Raw genomic sequence first — 17,467 nt, 5'->3', positions numbered from 1 at the left:
TGCAGCCGGATTTCTCTATTCTTATAGGCTGCCACTTTTAATTGCTGCCATTTGGAGATGAGAGATACATTCTCCTCAAGCACTTCACTACTCTCTGCTTTCTGCTAAAGCAAAAACAGATGTCTGCGCTGAACTAATAGTTTTCCTTTAACTTGAAGACTTTCACCTTCCAAAGTCAGACTTTATCGTTTGCCTCCCCTCCCCTTGCTAGGATGTTATTGTATGTGGACTACAAATGAAAGTGTTGATTGTGTTTGATGGATGTAGCTTGAAAGTGCTGAACTTGAGTCTGTTGTGTAGAAAGGTTTATATCCTTTATGTGCTTACTGGGTCTCAGAAGATAATTGCCTTAGGTGCTATCTTGACTTCGTAGTAGGGAATACAATACAGAGTTTTAATGAATAATTTTGAACTAAAGTCTATAACTCTCTTTTATCCAGGAGTGTCGAGAACAGATACACAATTAAATAACTTCAAGGAAAGCTAATCCATTCGAGAGTAAATTAATTTTGAATCTTGAGTAAACAATTATCTATTATGGCAATAGAGCAGTGATGTTGGCTATTATGGCTTGAATCTAAAATTGTATCCTCATAGTTTATTTGTTAAAGGCTTGCTGAGAACTGGTCACTTAAAGGAGACTGTACTTTCATGGCTTAATTGATGGATGTACTTGAAGGTAGATGGTTGGAGGATGAGTTTGGAGCTTGGCTGGCTACAAATCACCATGCACATTGCTTTTAGGGTTATCCCCACAATCTTTTCCTCATCATGACTTTATTTTCCATCCTGACTGAGCGGCACTTTTCTCTCGCACAATCTCTGCTGTGGGGCTAAGTATAGTCTTTGCTCTAAAGGAGTGGAGCTATCCAAGTGCAAACATGGACTGCCAAACCCTTAAGACAAACAATGTGCTAAATTCTTTGAGGCCATCAAACTATTGTCCATTATTTTGCCGTCAAGAATTTTGTTGGCACATAGAAAACTAAGACACCTATATCACATGTGACCTTTAATATGTACCCACCTGTATTCTAAATAGGCTAAATATGAATTTGCTAAAATCTTTAGCACTTGTGAAGGTGGTTTTTTTCTCAGATATATAAACATAGCCAGTGTGAAAGTTCTCCATTTCTGTCTGAAACAACAGTTCATTGAAAAAAGTCATTATTCATAAAGTGAAAGAAAGTGAGGAAAGAGTTCGCCTTAATTTTAATTCCTTTGGCTATTGCTTAAATAGAAAACTTTCATGCCACTAATTTAAAGTTCACACAGATCTTTTGTCACATGTACTTTGAAGTCTTGCTAGAATAGTTACCTAATTTATATGGAGCACCCTGGAGTCAGTGTCTCTTTGTAGTGTTATTTGTCAAAAGACTAGGGTTCTGCTTTAAAGTATAGTTGAGGATAGCAGTCAATCCCTTGCCTTCATATTGTATTCTGTGCTTTGCCCAATTTTCTCTCCTATGCACATAAAATTTTAAACTATATTTATCTTTGATATTTTCATTTTAGAAGTGTCAGAAGCAAGAACAAAGCTGTTCTGGAGTTAGTAAATGGGATCCTGATGAAGAAGGAAGGATTCGGCTTGAATTTTTATGTATCCATGTCTGGTTTTCTATGCTGGTGTTGCATATATCTAGGAAGAGCAGATATACAAAAAGGCTATATAAATATGGAGGGTTCTCATACACAGAAGCCATACACAGGAAGGGTATTCTCTGGAAAACAGAAGAATAGACAATGCTACCTCTAGTTCTGATATGTCATCTTTAATCATATATTCTGTTTCTTGTTTTTTGAAATTTTATTTTTCTTGGACATTTTATGTATTTACATTTCAAATGTTACCACCTTTCCCTCTTCTTCCCTCCCCAACCCCCCTGCTTCTATGAGGATGCTCCCACTCTTACCAACAGAGGAATGGATATAGAAAATGTGGTACATTTACACAACAGAGTACTACTCAGCTATTAAAAACAATGACTACAGGAAATTCTTAGGCAAATGGACGGAACTAGAAAATATCATCCTGAGTGAGGTAACCCAATCACAAAAGAACACACATGGCAGGCACTCACTGGTAAGTGGATAGTAGCCCAAAAGCTTGGAAAACCTAAAAAAAAATTCACAGATCATTTGCAGCTCAAGAAGGAAGAACAAAATGTGGATGCTTAATTCCTTCCTAGAAGGGAGAACAAAATAATCATATATTCTTATACCACTTAGCCCATTGTTTCCTTTAGCGGAGTGACACAGCTTTACATTTTGAATGCTTTCTAGAGTCTGTTCCGTAACCACAACTACTAACTTTATTTGAAGACGATTTGAATACTAAATTCAGTGTTATAAAATGGTAGATTCAATTTTCAGGAAGGACATATAATTTCATATAAAGAATCTTCTCTGCAATTGTGTATGCTTTTAAAAAGTTTCAAAGACCTCCATTACAGTACCTGTAACCTTTAGCTTCTCAGCCCCAATAGTGATCTCATCTTCATCTGCAGAAAACAGCACCCTGCCGTCTTCACTGGCTCTCACTTCAAATCTTTTACACTGGGCCTCAACAGCCTCAGCTCCTGCAGGCAGAGGGAAAGTGGTTTGAAAATGAGGTTGGTATGTAGAATGCCATTAGCACACGCTGTTTTTCATAAAAAAAGAGATACACATATTGGTTGTCTTACTCATTCCTGCTGTATGTTTTACATTGCAGTTAACATTTTTAGTGGCTATCCTTTTTCGACACCCTCAGATTTCAGTGACTATCTCTAGACTAGAGTAACTGGTCATGCATATTCGTTCTCCATGTTTAAGGCTGTTCTAATATGGTCTGTGGGCTCACCCAGATTAAAACACCTGGCTTATCAACTGGGGAGGCGATATCTGCTTTGCTGTCTACTGGAGGCAAAGGTTAGTCATTTCTTTCACCTAGCACATTGTAGATGCTCAATGAATAGGGCCTCAATGATTCACATCTTTCTTGGCAGTGCAGAACACCATACCCACCTTGCTACCTTACTGCGTATTCTAAAACACCAGTTATTTACCCCACATTTCATAGAGGTGTAGATATCTCCTTACCCTTTTAATGTCAATGAATTTAAAATTTTGACACTACTTTATTTTCTGATAATATAGATTAATAATTGATTTTCATATTTCTTGAAGTATAAGTTGCTTGACTGCTCTAAAGTGCAATTCAAGTTTATTTTTGGATTATCTTCGTAAATCCACTCATATTGGTCACAACACCAATGTCCACATTTAGAAAACAAATAATTTGAGAGGTTGAAGGGATGTAGGAGGAAGATCTAACAGGATTACACAGATGAGTTTCATCTAACGAAGTGATTCCTTAAGCATTGGGAAAGTTGGATATTTTTCCACAGTGTTGAATGTTTTTCATTTGGCTTTCTACATTTTCTTATGGAGTTGCACCTCTCATTTTTGCTCTACAAATGTATTACCGATGTTTTGATAATTCAGGTCCATTCAGGTCCACAGGCATGCCATGCCAGATGTATCTTACTTTTCAGTTTTCTCCACAGCATCATCAGAAGAGTGCATCTTTATATTTCATTGCATCATTCAATTCAGTATTATAGTTGTCTTCAAGTGACCGCATGCAAATACTAGCTGGTAAATTTCACCCCTTCCCTCTTTTCATCCTTTTTGGGTCCCCTTCCTCAATCCTAGCTGAGGTTTCCTCCCACAACTAGCCGTGGGCTGGAGGAAAATTCATGCTCTTTTGCTCATAGAATCTAAGGCACTTTAAACAAGTCATGGGATAGAGAAAGGATGTGGTTGTGGCACAGGGAGGGGTTTTGAGGGGAAAATGGAAAGGAGAATATAATGTAATTTATATTTAAATTATAAAACAACTTCTTATTGAGAATGGGGCATATGTTTTTCCTATATTCTGGTTTTATATAAAGATGGTTTTTGAAAATGCTCAACTAGACATGTTAAATAGGACAAAATCAATCCTGTTTTCTCAAACTGGCTTATTTTAAAAAGCATAAATTTTACCTTAAAAATATTGTATCTTTTGAAAAATATTTTAAATTCTTTGAGATTATAACATTATTTCTCCATTTGGTTCATCTCTCTAAACCGTCTCATGTGTCCCGTCCTTTTCCACTTCAAATTAAGGAACTCCTTTTTTCCTTTAACTAATTGTTAATGACCATTTGGCACTACAGAAGCAATTGGTATGCTAGTAATAAATCTTAATTGGAGGTGAAACTCCTACCACTAATGACTGAACCAATATAATCTCTAACAATAATGCATGAACACTTGCCTTTGTACTCACAGATGAGTGTTGTTTTCAATCCTCACCAAGAAAAAAAAATTCCCAGCAAATCAAAACAAGTACAGAAAATGATAATCAAAATAGTTTATCTTTTATTTTTAAACAAATACCTATTCTTACAGAATTTAATGAAAATATTGAGAAAAACATTGTAGACTTACTCTCTTTGATCATTATATTGGTTTTATGAATATTATTTCAGAGGGCAGTAGTCGTTCGAATGCTTTCATCTATGCAGGGTCTAATGTATGTTTTGCCGTTAGTCATTGTGTGGTAGCAATTTCACTGAGAATCAAAATATTGTGGCCAATGTGTTGACAGACTTGACTTTTAGGTTTACACATCACACTGTTTTTATCTGTCTCCCAGAGACTTGAATACAATTGAGCCTCAATGATCTGAAAATTATTACAGTTTTTTTATGCATATAACTTTAACATTAATGACATATAACCCTCTTAAATTATACTACATTTCTCAGCTAAATTGATTCATAAGTTTCAGTTGATGGCATAGACGTGCACATACACACATGAAGACATTATATACACTCACAGAATACCAAGAGTTTTCTAAGAATAGTGATAAAAGTCTTTATTCAGAAGATGTTATGCAAATACTAAAATATACTGTTTGTCACACAAGCTATTGCAAATAGACTATTAGAAACTTCTATAGAGTGGTGTCTGGCTCTGGCAAAGGGAGTTGAAGTTTTAATTCATTAACTTTAAATGAGCAAAGGCAAATAAGCAAATTGCACAATATTTATGCATGCAGAATAGATGAGATGCATCTAAGCCATAAATTAAGGCATATGAAAATCATCCAATTGAAAAACATATATAAATATATATTAATACTTGAGACTGCACTTTATTCACTATATTAGCATAATTACACATGGCAAAATTGCAAGTAATTAACAATTACTCCATACTAAATAAATGTTCCATATTAGAAAATAATTATATAGCATCACATGTATATACATTGCTATTTAAATCTACAAAGAGGAAACAGAAAAATATATAATTGGCATTATAATCAGTCATTGGAACTATCGATGTTTAACACTAATAAACATCATGATACTGAACTCAGTTTATTTGAACTATATTTGATTTCCTATCAGGTGTTTGTGTCCAGTATCACATAAATTTGTTTTAGACAAGTTCCAGTTGCTTAAAGATACAATTACCTTAAGAACAAAAATAAAACAATAATTAGCTATTTCTTTTTACTACTTACATTCAATTGGAAAAAATATTAGAACTGGAAATTTTTCCTTGACAAGAACATCCATGGGTGCTTAAAGAATACAATTGAAAGAAATTTCTAGGTTCAAAGAAAAGAATACAATGATCTGTGTGGTTATGTCTTCCTGTCTCCTACATGTTTTTCTCAACAGGTATATAATCTGTTATTACATCCTATATTACTGTACTTTAATTTTATATGCGTATGTATGTGTATATTATTAAGAATTTTGAAATTCTTGCCGCAAATCAAAACCAGATTCACGATTATTCATTCAGAATTCTTTTTAAAAATTGTCATGAGGTATATGAATAATCTATAAAATAAAAAAAAAAAACAACCACAGTCATCACTGGAAACCAACAGCCATGCTCTGCCGTTCCTTCTCTTTCCAGTTCTCGACAAGGACCACAGGATGAAAATGGATGTGAGCCAGTTGGCAGTGAGAGATTATCACCAAACACACCAAGTTCACGTAGGACAAGATTCAGAGATGTGCTCTTTGCACCTGTGAGTACCAAGGAGCTACTCAGGGTATCCAAGTAAAGTGTGCCCCCAAGGTCATGAAGAGGCTGGGGACACACATCCATATGTAGAGGGAGTGGGACAAGCTAAGCAACTGCCAGCAGTCATGAGGAGAGTTGCAGCCAAGGACTGATGGTACCATCCCCCGCCCCCTATACCTTCTCAATCAAAGTTTATGTTGCGTGTGAGTATGCCCACACATGTACACACACACACACACACACACACACACACACATACACACTCCTCACTTACATGCTAAATGAACCCTAAAACATCTGACATATGGGAAGATATAATAGAGAGAGAAGAAGGCAACCTCTAGCCATGCTGGAGGACTCCACTTTGGATTTGCAACTCTCCTGTGATAGTTAAGTTGACCCTCTTACCCACAGCCACTGACCTGTAGGTTAAGGCCCCAGCTGCCTTTTGGCTTCCAGGAGCTAATACACCAATGTGAATGCGCAAATTCAGGGGTCACCTCTGTCCTTTGATCTCTTTACCTGATGATACCCATCAACATTCAACTAATCTAACAGTTTATACTGAGTCACCTACTCACCAGTAAAGGTTTACTTCTTAGTTGTGATGAATTCTGTTACTTGTAACCATTTGTATCACTTCCTTACCTATAATTCATACTACCAAGCCACTAGATCTCTGTTCGTATTTTAAAAATCAGTTAAGGATTGGGCTGGAGAACTGGGTCCTTAAGAACACTCGCTGCTCTTGAAGAGCAATGGTATTTGATTCCCAATACCAAAACGTGGCTAACACTGATCTGTGACTCTAGCTTCTAGGGCTCCTTCACCATTGTCTGATCTCTACCCTACACGTACTTGGTGCATTTACACAGTGGCAAGACATTCATAAGCATAAAATAAAAAGAGATAAATCTCTTAAAATTGACTTAAAAGTATACATATAAAAGAACACAAATAATTTTGTCTCATACCAACTGGAAAGATAGCTGTCACTACCAATGTTGTTGGAGTTCATATTGTCACTTTGCCTGAGGCCCGTGTTTCTACATCCTTGTCAATGAATAAAGTTTAGTCTGCAGAATGACCCATTTTTCCATTGTATCATTTTTTTCTGATTTATTGCTCAGACATAGATCAGTAATTTTATGTTTATTAATATTTTAAATTCTGCTTATTGGCCCTTGTTCATTTAAAAGTAATGAATTAGCAGTTTAACTTCTGTTGAAGTTAATTTTTATCATGCTCTTCTTCCACTTAATTTGTGTTTATTTATATTATATATTTACATATCCACTTTGCTTATATGTGTTTGATTTTCAACACTCTTAGATGCAATAATAAGTATTTTATTTCAGGTGTTAATTTTTATTTTTTGAGTGTATACTTCTGTCTTTCAGTCTCTCTCTCTAGTCTGTCTGTCTCTGTATGTGTGTGTGTGAGAGAGAGAGAGAGAGAGAGAGAGAGAGAGAGAGAGAGAGAGATGATTTTAATTCAGATCTTCATACCTTCTGAGTATGAATCGTATAGGGCATCACATGGTGTTGGGGGAGGATCTCAGTACCGGGCATGTATTACTTCATTTTAAGTTATTGGTCAGGGAGAATTTCAGGCCTCATATGTAATAAAAACCTGTTGCAAAAGATGAGTTTGTTTCTGAAATCCCAGGACTATGGCCATAAAAGCAGAGAGATCAAGTGTTCAAGATCATTGTAAGACATAGTGTTGTCATCCATTTTCATAATAATTTTAGAAAATTATATCTAATTTCAACACATTAAAAATAAGCAGGAGACCTTAGTTTCCCCTCTTTCTTGCCTGGCACGTGGTGCTTGCTTGCCTTGGAACAACGGGAGCTGAGATGTGATAGGCTGATGCCTTTCTGAGGCCCGGATGAGAAAGGTAAAGGGTTGTCTAGTGAATTTAGGGTGGGGCTATGCTAGAAGAGTATGAAGATTGCCCCAGCCTATGGGAAACAGAATGTAGGGATGTCTCATGATAGAACACGTTCAAACCACTTTCTCTTGACGATTCTTAGATTTTTTTTTACCCTTCTCTAAGCTGGTCTTTCATAGAATTGGATTTTGAAAACTATTTTCCTTTTGCTATTGTTTGCGTTTGTTATTACACAGTGTGGATCTTTTTTTCTCAGTCATCCTCAGCCACTGATTTCAAGCTGACTTCAGGTTCAGCTACACGGGACCCTGTCCTCAGACAAAAACAAGCAACAAAGGGGAGGGGGAGAGAACAAGGGGATGACTATTGTATTGTTGCTCACAGGGCTGCCCATTAAAGACTCAATATGCTCTGGCTGTACGATCTGAATCAGTCAAAGAGCAAAGAACGAGGGCCACCTCCCTCTGGCTGGTGCTTGTAAAACCAGAAGGGAATACCCAGGGCTCTGGGAGAGAACTGCCGCTGCCAATCCTTCTGGGTCACAGACTCTCCATACTGCACTACAAACATAACCAGCATGGTTTGCCTGTTAATTCAGTTGTGAGATAGCTATCATGAGTACAACCAACTGTTTGGCGATTGGATTTAATGTGCATGCTCCAGATTCTACGTCTGGTACTGAATGCCAGGGCAAAAGCCCCTAGGTGGGAAGGTCAGAACCACCAGTGGAGAAGCTAATGCTACTGTTTTGTTAAAAGGATATCATGTGCCTGTGGAACTGCCTTCCCTCCATTAGTGTTTACACTAGAGCTTATGATGGAGGGAACCTTTTCTGCTTCTCCTTTATCCTTGAGTGGGCAGCGGTTGCTGCTGAAACTAACAGTTCAACGAAGTGCTGGGGAGAGGTGATTTTTTGCCACGGCACAGTGACCACAATCTCAGCTACACGGGGAAGAAAAGAATGAATCTTTTATATCCCTTTCAAGTCTCCGCGAAAAAACGAAGCAGAGAAAATGTAAAAGCCCATGCTCCCAGTCCTAAACACATATACATATGGGCAACACTGCATGAACTCAGCGGGTCGTTTTTAAAAATTTAAATATGTGTGCATATATTTGTAGTAACAGTAATTAAAGACTAAGAGGCTATAAATTTGAGAAGGAGTTGATGGGGAGCATGGGAGGAATTACAAGAAGGAGAGGGAGGCAGAAAATGATACTAATACAGCCTTCATATACGAAGTCCTCAAAGTGAAAATGAATGAACAAACAAACAAACAAACAAATAAACAAAACATTGTATAAGGCAGAAGAATGGTTAGAGTGTTGTGCAGTTGTTTCCTCTGATATGAAGAATTTATTCCTGGGGAAAAGGCTAGGGTTCTAGCACTCAGAGCATTAATGACCTCACTGACATTAAATACCTCAAGAAATACAAGGACACTCAAAAATCCCATGATTCACCAGTCCTGACCCAAAGGTTATGTAAGCGGGAAAGGAATGCTGGGTAATAGAGATGCTGCAATGGAGTGGCCTGCAGATTTGCCAGTAGTGCAGTGATCCGGCCTTCTTGAGTGGTCACCCACGCCAATGCACTATTTTACCTGATGCAGCTGCCTTTGAGTTCCTCAGGCACCTATGTAGAGTCCCTTACCCACGCCCCTTTAAGGGAGCACAGGGACCTCATTTACTGAGCTAGACCTAATGAGACTGCTTCTTTACTTTGAAAGCCATGAGTTATCTGGAAGGAATATATATTTACTGACAAAATATTCAAATAATAGAATAAAGAATTTATTGGGGTTTGGTATTTAATTTTATTAAGAAAATTTTAAGTTGATAAGATTAATAATTAAAACATTTAAGTTTCATATTTCTTCTCAAAGGAATTTGTCAGATGATATTCATCTGCCTCCCCAGGAACTTTTGAACTAACATCTAAGTTTCTTAAAATAAAATATATTGCGAAACATTTTATTATTTTAAATGTGTGTGTGTGTGTGTGGGGTGAGTGTGTGTCTGTGTGTTTGTGCGTGCGTGCGTGTGCGTGCATGTGTGTGTGAGTGTGTGTCTGTGTGTTTGCGTGCATGCGTGTGTGTGCATGCATGTGTGTGTGTGCGCGTGCGTGCATGCGTGTGTGTGCGTGTGTGTGTGTGTCTGTGCCTGTGCGAGTGTGTGTGTGTGTGTGTGTGTGTGTGTGTGTGTGTGTGTGTGTGTGTCCTGGGTGACCTGCATTAGTTTATTAGGTTTGCTACATATTATAGACTGCTGTTCCCACAGACAGAAACATCTAGATTTTCACTGTCCAATTACAGAAATCGGTCAATTGGTTCCTCTTCTTTTGACCAAGTCTTTTCTATATTGTCATTTGTCTTACACTTTCTCATGTGATAGTCTTTAAATTTTAATTTTCTTCATTCATTCCCTCTGTGGCTCTCACGTCCTTGACCACATTAAAGAAACACCTAGAAATATTTAGCCTTCAGACTCTTCTGACCCACAAAAAATATCAGTCTTGAATTGTAAGAAGGGAGAAAACAAAACAGAGCAAAACAAAACAAAAACAAATAAGAACTTGGGTAAGATTTCCTGAAATCATAGTATGAGGAGGAATAAAAATAAGTAAAATTCCCATGCAATGCAAAGTGAACTTCTGCTTAAGGATATTCAATCCTGACCTCCTTAGAACCTGACAATACAGAGGCAGATGCTCACAGCCAACCACTGGACTGAGAACTGGGTCCGTAATGGAGGAGTTAGAGAAAGGACTGAAGGAGCTGAAGGGGATTGCAACCCCATAGGAAGAACAACAATATCAATCAACCAGACCCCCAGAGCTCCCAGGAACTAAACCACCAACCAAAGATACACATGGAGGGACCCATGGCTCCAACCGCATATGTAGCAGAGGATGGCCTTGTTGGGAATCAGTGGGAGAAGAGTCCTCTGGTCCTGTGTAGGTTTGATACCCCAGTGGAGGGGAATGCCAGGACAGGGAAGCTGGAGGGAATGGGTGGGTCGGGGAGCACCCTCATAGAAGCAGGGCAGGGAGGATGGGATAGGGGGTTTCTGGAGGGGAAACCAGGAAGGGGAATAACATTTGAAATATAAGTAAAGAAAATATCCAATAAAAGAAAAGAAAGAAAAAAGAAATTATATAATTATTCAAGATTATTTAGTTTATTTTATTAGCAATCCCTAACACAAGAGCACATAATCGTACTGAGTAATAATCATGACCATTAATAAGGTCTCTTATAAACTATTTTATTCCTCTGTGATTTATATCAGATGTTGAATGCTTCAAGTAAAATCTGAATATCTTAGTATCACTTATGTTTATCATGTTTATAAAAAGCAAATTCAAACAATGCTGTAGCAGTATCTTTCTAAGGAACCAAATGTACAACACACTCAAAGCATTCTGTTTCTTTGTATATTACACGAGTCAGGATTCTCATGTGTTTATATTCTTTATAACACAAAGTTGGTATGCAAGAGTTTACTCTGTATTTTCCATGCTTAATTTTCATCGAAGCTGATTCATTGCCTTTAAGGAGAGACCTGAAGCCAACTGTGGGAATGTCTCACACAGAGAAACACTAGCAGCATTAGGCAAGACAAAAATCATTTAACACTTAACTAGTAAAAGGAAGTGTCTTGTCACTGTGTTTTGTTCATGCTTCTCTAAGACCAAATGAAAAACAGAAAGACAGATAGCCTCTAAGTTTTTCCTCTCTCTCTCTTTTGTACTTATTGACAATGCATGATAGGTTGGCATATCATTTGTGGAAGGTAAGGAGGTAGGTGTAAGAGTTGCAAACCATCTCTCAATAATGTAGACTTAAAATGATATCTGTCATAGCTACTTATTGACTTTCTACTTTATAAGGAAGAAAATTAATAATATATCAGACTTTTGGATATATACATTATATTAAAATGTATCAATATTTTATACTCAATACTTCAAACGTTTTAAAAACATGTTGTATAAAAGTTTTCTTATTATATTTTCATGAACATGTTTTCTACATATAATGTGCAATACAACTAGGTTAGCTGTGATAATATACACTGTATTTCTACTCAAGTAAACATGTAATCTTGTACTATCAATTAAATTGTAAACAACATATCAAATTGTAAAATTATTTTTCCTCACATTTGATTTTTAGTTTAACTATTAATTACATTAATATAATGACAATCATTTATAGGGCATATATATTCTTTTTCTTTTTCTTTTTTCCCATTTTTATTAAATTGGGTATTTCTTATTTACATTTCTAATGTTATTCCCTTTCCTGGTTTTGTGTTCATCAGCCCCCTAACCGCTCGCCCTCCCCTTCTATATGGGTGTTTCCCTCCCTATCCACCCCCCATTACCACTCCTGCCCCCCGGCATTCCTTTTCTAACAAAATAAACGTTCCATATAACCCATTCCTGGTAGAGAACTGTTGTAGGCATAATGCTTTTGTGCATTTTACAGAGATTATCCTTGTGTTATTCAAATTCAAATGCTGATTTCTCTGCCCACACATATTGTCGCAATGTGGACATGGCATTCTTCCAAATATTTCTTGTTTCAAACTTATGCAAACAATGCTCACCACTTGTTCTTTGCCTCATTAATAAAAGATGACCAGGCAATGCCTGGGCAGAAGAGAGAACAGGGCAGGGGTGGAGACAACAATGGAAGGGCTGGGAGAGAGAGGATCAGAGGTATTCACCATGAGAAGCAGGCTTGGGTCCAGAAAACAGCATGGGAGAGCACACCTGAAGCTCAATGAGTGAGGCCAATATGGAAAATGCAAGTGTCTCTAGGAGGTGGCTTTATTAGCCTAGAGGATTAGACTGGATCAATGACTGCCCAGGTTTTATGCTGTAAGCTTGATTGAATAAATCTAGTAGTCTTAGTGTCATCATGTGGGAGCTCGACATAGGTAAATAAAAACTATATATTAATAAAATGCTATTACAAAGGCACCCCAGCTTTCTTTTTTCTTTATAAAGTGACTTATGCTTTCACTACCATTCAAATATTTTCATGAAGTCACTTATTAATAATAAAGCATGAAGGCATGCTTATTAATATTTCAGGTTTCTTAATTTAAAAAAAAACTATTTGTATTGCTATTTAATTTAAATGATTGAAAACGTCCCTGTCTTCTCTCTGAAATATGACTTTTAGTGTTGTAGCAAGTGAACTTAACATTGAAGAAGAATAAACTTGATGGTAAAGAATTTTAAAATAGTTTTAAGATTAAAATCATAGTATTTGTTACCCTGTCAGCTAAATGCTATGATACTGTGTCTTTGTGAGGTGACTATTCATTTTTTTGTGATGTGTTACTTATTGCAAATGCATTTGCTGATGGCTACATGAATTTTTAATGTCCTTTACTTTCAAAAGCATTATTTATGGTTCCCATAGAAGCACCAAGTCCTCATTCATCTCTAGAGAAATGATGAGGTAGGGTGTTTGGATTAAAGCTTTCCCATCAGAAAGAATGATTTAGTTCCTGGTATAATTTAACCATCTGACATATTTTAATGGTTTACTTCAGCAATGGTTTGTTGGTTCTTTGTTTCTTTTGGCTAATTAAAAGGACACATGCTACAGACTTCATTCATCTCAACACATTGTTACCATTTTCAACTTGAGAAGAGTATTGGTGTGTATTGATTGTGCAGATAGGCTTCTTGTGATACCTCACTATGCAACATGCTTTTGTCATGTTCACCCTGTCTTAGTTTCTCGGACGACAGAGTACTCTACTGGTGGGTTTATTTTAGCTTATAGTTTGAGGGTATATTGATGGGAAATTTGTAAGTGCAGAAATATGATAGAGCTGTACAAAATATTTAGAGCCAATCAGAAAAGAGAGATAAGCCAGTGACATGACATGTGTCTTTAATCAAAGCACACAGGAGGCACAGGTAGGCAGATCTCTGCGTTCTAGGCCGGCCTGGTCTACTATGAATGTACGAGAACAGCCAACTTCCACTTATCATCATACAGTTACTCTATCACTCTTCTTATCCTTTGCGGCACCCTTTCGCTTCCAATGCCTATTTCTTCTCATGTAGAGTTCTGACCTTTATTTTTCGTAGCTAGCAAATATGAATAGGAAAATCATGCTACGGGAAATGCTATGGATCTGTCATTTGGGTCTGATGGTACACATCTTTAATAGCAGCCCCATGGGAGGTTAAATTAGAAAGATGGCAAGTTCAAGTGCTTTCTGGGCTGCTAAGCATGTTCACTCAAACTTAAGCAAACTAGTAAGACCATGACTCAAATCAAACAAGCAACACACAGAAAGAAACAACCAAAGAACAATCAAACAAAGACAAAAAAATACTAGTAGTGTAGGTAAGTGGTGGATTTTTTTTTTCCATTCATGGGGCCTGGGTTAAATTTTCAGTATCACAGACCCACACACAAAATAAAGATTAAACAGGAGGAGGAACAGCAATAGGAGGGAAAGAGGTGAAAAAGGAAGATAAATAACACAGGTGTGGAGTTTTTATCTCACTGCAGTAGAACAATCTTTCAACAGCAGACTCTGACTTACAAGTCATTACAATGCAAAGTGAAGGTGCCCATTTTAAAATCCTCCATGGAAGCTTAGACTTGATCGCCGCAAATTGGAAAGTGTTTCAGACTGAATTGCAGTTTTTAACCTCTAAACTTAAGAAACTAGACTAAATTAGTACTTTTATTGAAATGGATGACCTCAGATGATTATATTTAAAACAAAGAAAAACGGAAAAAAAAGTAAGGGTCAGACTTTGATGTTGAGAAGTTAGAAGAAAATGGAACAAAAGTAGAATCAAAATGTAACTTTAAAAATGTAGATAATGAGTAAATGAGGGCGATAAGAATAGATACAGATACAATAGGACGCAAGCATCTTGGTGCATTGGCTAGCAATGGTGGCAAAAAGTAGTTTATTCTATCAATTGATAAAACCCACCAGTTGCTGATAAACTTGGTCACAAAGAGCTAAGAAGCAATAGATAATGAATGCTAATAATCAACAGTTGGGTGAAAATATTCACTACAGATGCTGAGGGTGCAAATATAGTTCAAATGTTTTCAAGTACACTTATGCAAATAGACTAAAATTTCAGCTGAAGGAAGGAAATAGGTGGTTGCCTGTAGGTGGGTTTTGGGGACTTTTATTATTAACCCAAAGACGGTGATGGTGGTGGTAGCGGCTGCTATTGTTGTTATTATTATTATTATTAGTGATGACGGGATTGTTCTAGAATTTCCGTGTTAATTGGGTGACTCTAGCGATAAGCTTTGTTTTGCATCTTGCTGAATAGTTTCAGGATTTTGAATTAGGTGTTTCACTTTGAGCTTTGCATACGGATTAAAGAAAGGCTGCAGTTTCATTATAATGTAGACATTTGATTTTCCCAGCACTACTTAGTGAAGAGCCAATATTTTCCTAATAAAATGCCCTTTTGACACCTTCTCAACTAAACCGTTTTCAGAAGGAGACAGTTTCTACTGCTTGAATACTTGATGTGGGTTTTCAGTATATTTAAATAGAATTCAAAAGTGTGTCCATTAATACGTAATTACTTCTAATGCCTAGGAAAGAACCTGCTGTGAAAGAAATATTTAAGAATTTAATGAAGAGACTTTTATAAATTTAAACAGGATGAGAGGTATTTTTAATTAAACATTTTACTAGACTAATTTTCTTTCAACAGTCCAACTCTAGCAAAGCCCAGGGAGCCAGTGGTATAAACTAATATGTTCCTTATACTTATTAATGTAAACTGCTGAAAATAACAAGTCTTCTAAATCAACATGTAAAATCTCAATTAATTATTTCTCTTAGAACCAATAGATCAGCCCATGCTTTCTCTCTTGGAGATGAAATAATGGCTTGATTACATTATTTTTTGAAATGTGCGAGACTCTCAGACATGAAAATTTAAAATTATTCTTATTTTTCCTTTATAATCATGAACATGAATTTGAAAATGTTTCTAGTTATTTTTTTTTTTTGGTTCTTTTTTTCGGAGCTGGGGACCGAACCCAGGGCCTTGCGCTTCCTAGGTAAGCACTCTACCACTGAGCTAAATCCCCAGCCCTCTAGTTATTTTTAATATTTAAAAATGTTCAGAAGGAACCATGAAGAGCTCAAATCCTTCTTATTCAATCTCTAGGGCAGGGGTGGGAGACGATGGCTCTGGTGAAGCCGTTTATGGATGTATTTAGGAACATTGATACTGTCGAAAACAGTAACCTGCTTTCCTATCAGTACAATTTTCCTATTTAAAAACAACTCTAAAAATATGTTTGCAGGCTTCTGCTTTCTTGGTCACCAGAATTTATCATGTCCTTCTTGTTCATTATATATCCCTATAATATCATCTACAGAGTCAACAAAGACTTCTCGTCTGATAGAACCTCTCAGTTTTTTCTCTATATTGTACTTTATTATTTATTAATGCATTTTCAAACTGTTATTTCCCAAGGGATCTTTTGTCTTCATTTCACTCAGGTCAGTGTAAATGCTGGTAACTTCATTTGTGGACAAATGTCCCTTAGCTAGCTCCACTCTATGTACTTCCAAAGCCAGCTTTAATGCTCAGTGGATTTAAAGACTCAAGGAAGTGTTTTAATGTAATATCAGGAAACTTCAAAAAGCTGCCTGCTAAATTCTAAGATAGTGTTATTCCTGCTCACTTTTTCACACATGAAATGAAGACATCTCAAAATTCTTTAGTGCAGATTCCTACCTTATGAAGGAAACTTACTGACTGTATGTGATAAAAACAGTAAAGCCAAAATGTCATATTCCAAGAGGCTCTGGATTATATCAAGCAAAGTCAGAAAAGGAAGCAGTGGTTCAAGAATGACTAAAGTCACTCCTTTGTCAAAGGTACTTCAAAGGTCAGAGAGAGAGAAAACTCAACCTGTTTTCAATGAGTCAGTCATAGACTGACTCAGGATGAAAGACAAGGGAAATAATGTGGGCAACAGGAGGGGAAAATATGTAGACTCTTCACAACCGAAAGTCCAGAATTCTAGCACAATTTCTGTGAAGTTTTGCTACACAGAAATATTGTATTTCGTATCTTGTCTGGTGGTACTTATGTCACAATGACTCACTATGGCAAAAAATAACTAGGGGAGGAAGGGAATTATTTGACTATCCTTCCACATCATTGTTCATGCAGAAGGAAGCCAAGGCAGGAACTAAACTGTTGCTGAGATCTGGAGGCAGAAACTGATGTAGCAGCCATAGAATGGTGCCACTTACTGTCTTGTTCTCATGATTTGCTAAGCCTGCTTCTTTTATAGACTCCATGATTAGCAGCTAGCGGTAGGTCCACACATATCAATCACTAAGAAAATGCTCACATATTTGCCTACATCCCAATCTTATCAAGGTATTTTTCAATTAAGGAAGCATCCTCTCTGATAACTCTAGCTTGTGCTAAGGACATAAAACTAACCAGT

At 36.8% G+C, this 17,467-nt stretch overlaps 1 protein-coding gene across 4 annotated transcripts in view; it reads right to left on the bottom strand.

Annotated features, from left to right (window-relative positions):
• Sgcz (sarcoglycan zeta) overlaps positions 1–17,467 on the bottom strand; it is a 1,080,539-nt gene that overhangs the window by 40,111 nt on the left and 1,022,961 nt on the right. For all 4 annotated transcript variants that reach the window (NM_001108875.2, XM_039094728.2, XM_039094727.2 and 1 more), the window contains exon 5: positions 2,457–2,579. In NM_001108875.2, the coding sequence (NP_001102345.2) occupies positions 2,457–2,579 (123 nt within the window). The remainder of the gene's footprint in view (positions 1–2,456; positions 2,580–17,467) is intronic.

Source organism: Rattus norvegicus, chromosome 16 (assembly GCF_036323735.1).
Source record: "Rattus norvegicus strain BN/NHsdMcwi chromosome 16, GRCr8, whole genome shotgun sequence".
In the NCBI taxonomy this organism is placed as follows: domain Eukaryota; kingdom Metazoa; phylum Chordata; class Mammalia; order Rodentia; family Muridae; genus Rattus; species Rattus norvegicus.
The sequence above is the reverse complement of the archived record's forward strand: the minus strand, read 5'-3'. Positions and strand labels throughout refer to the sequence as shown.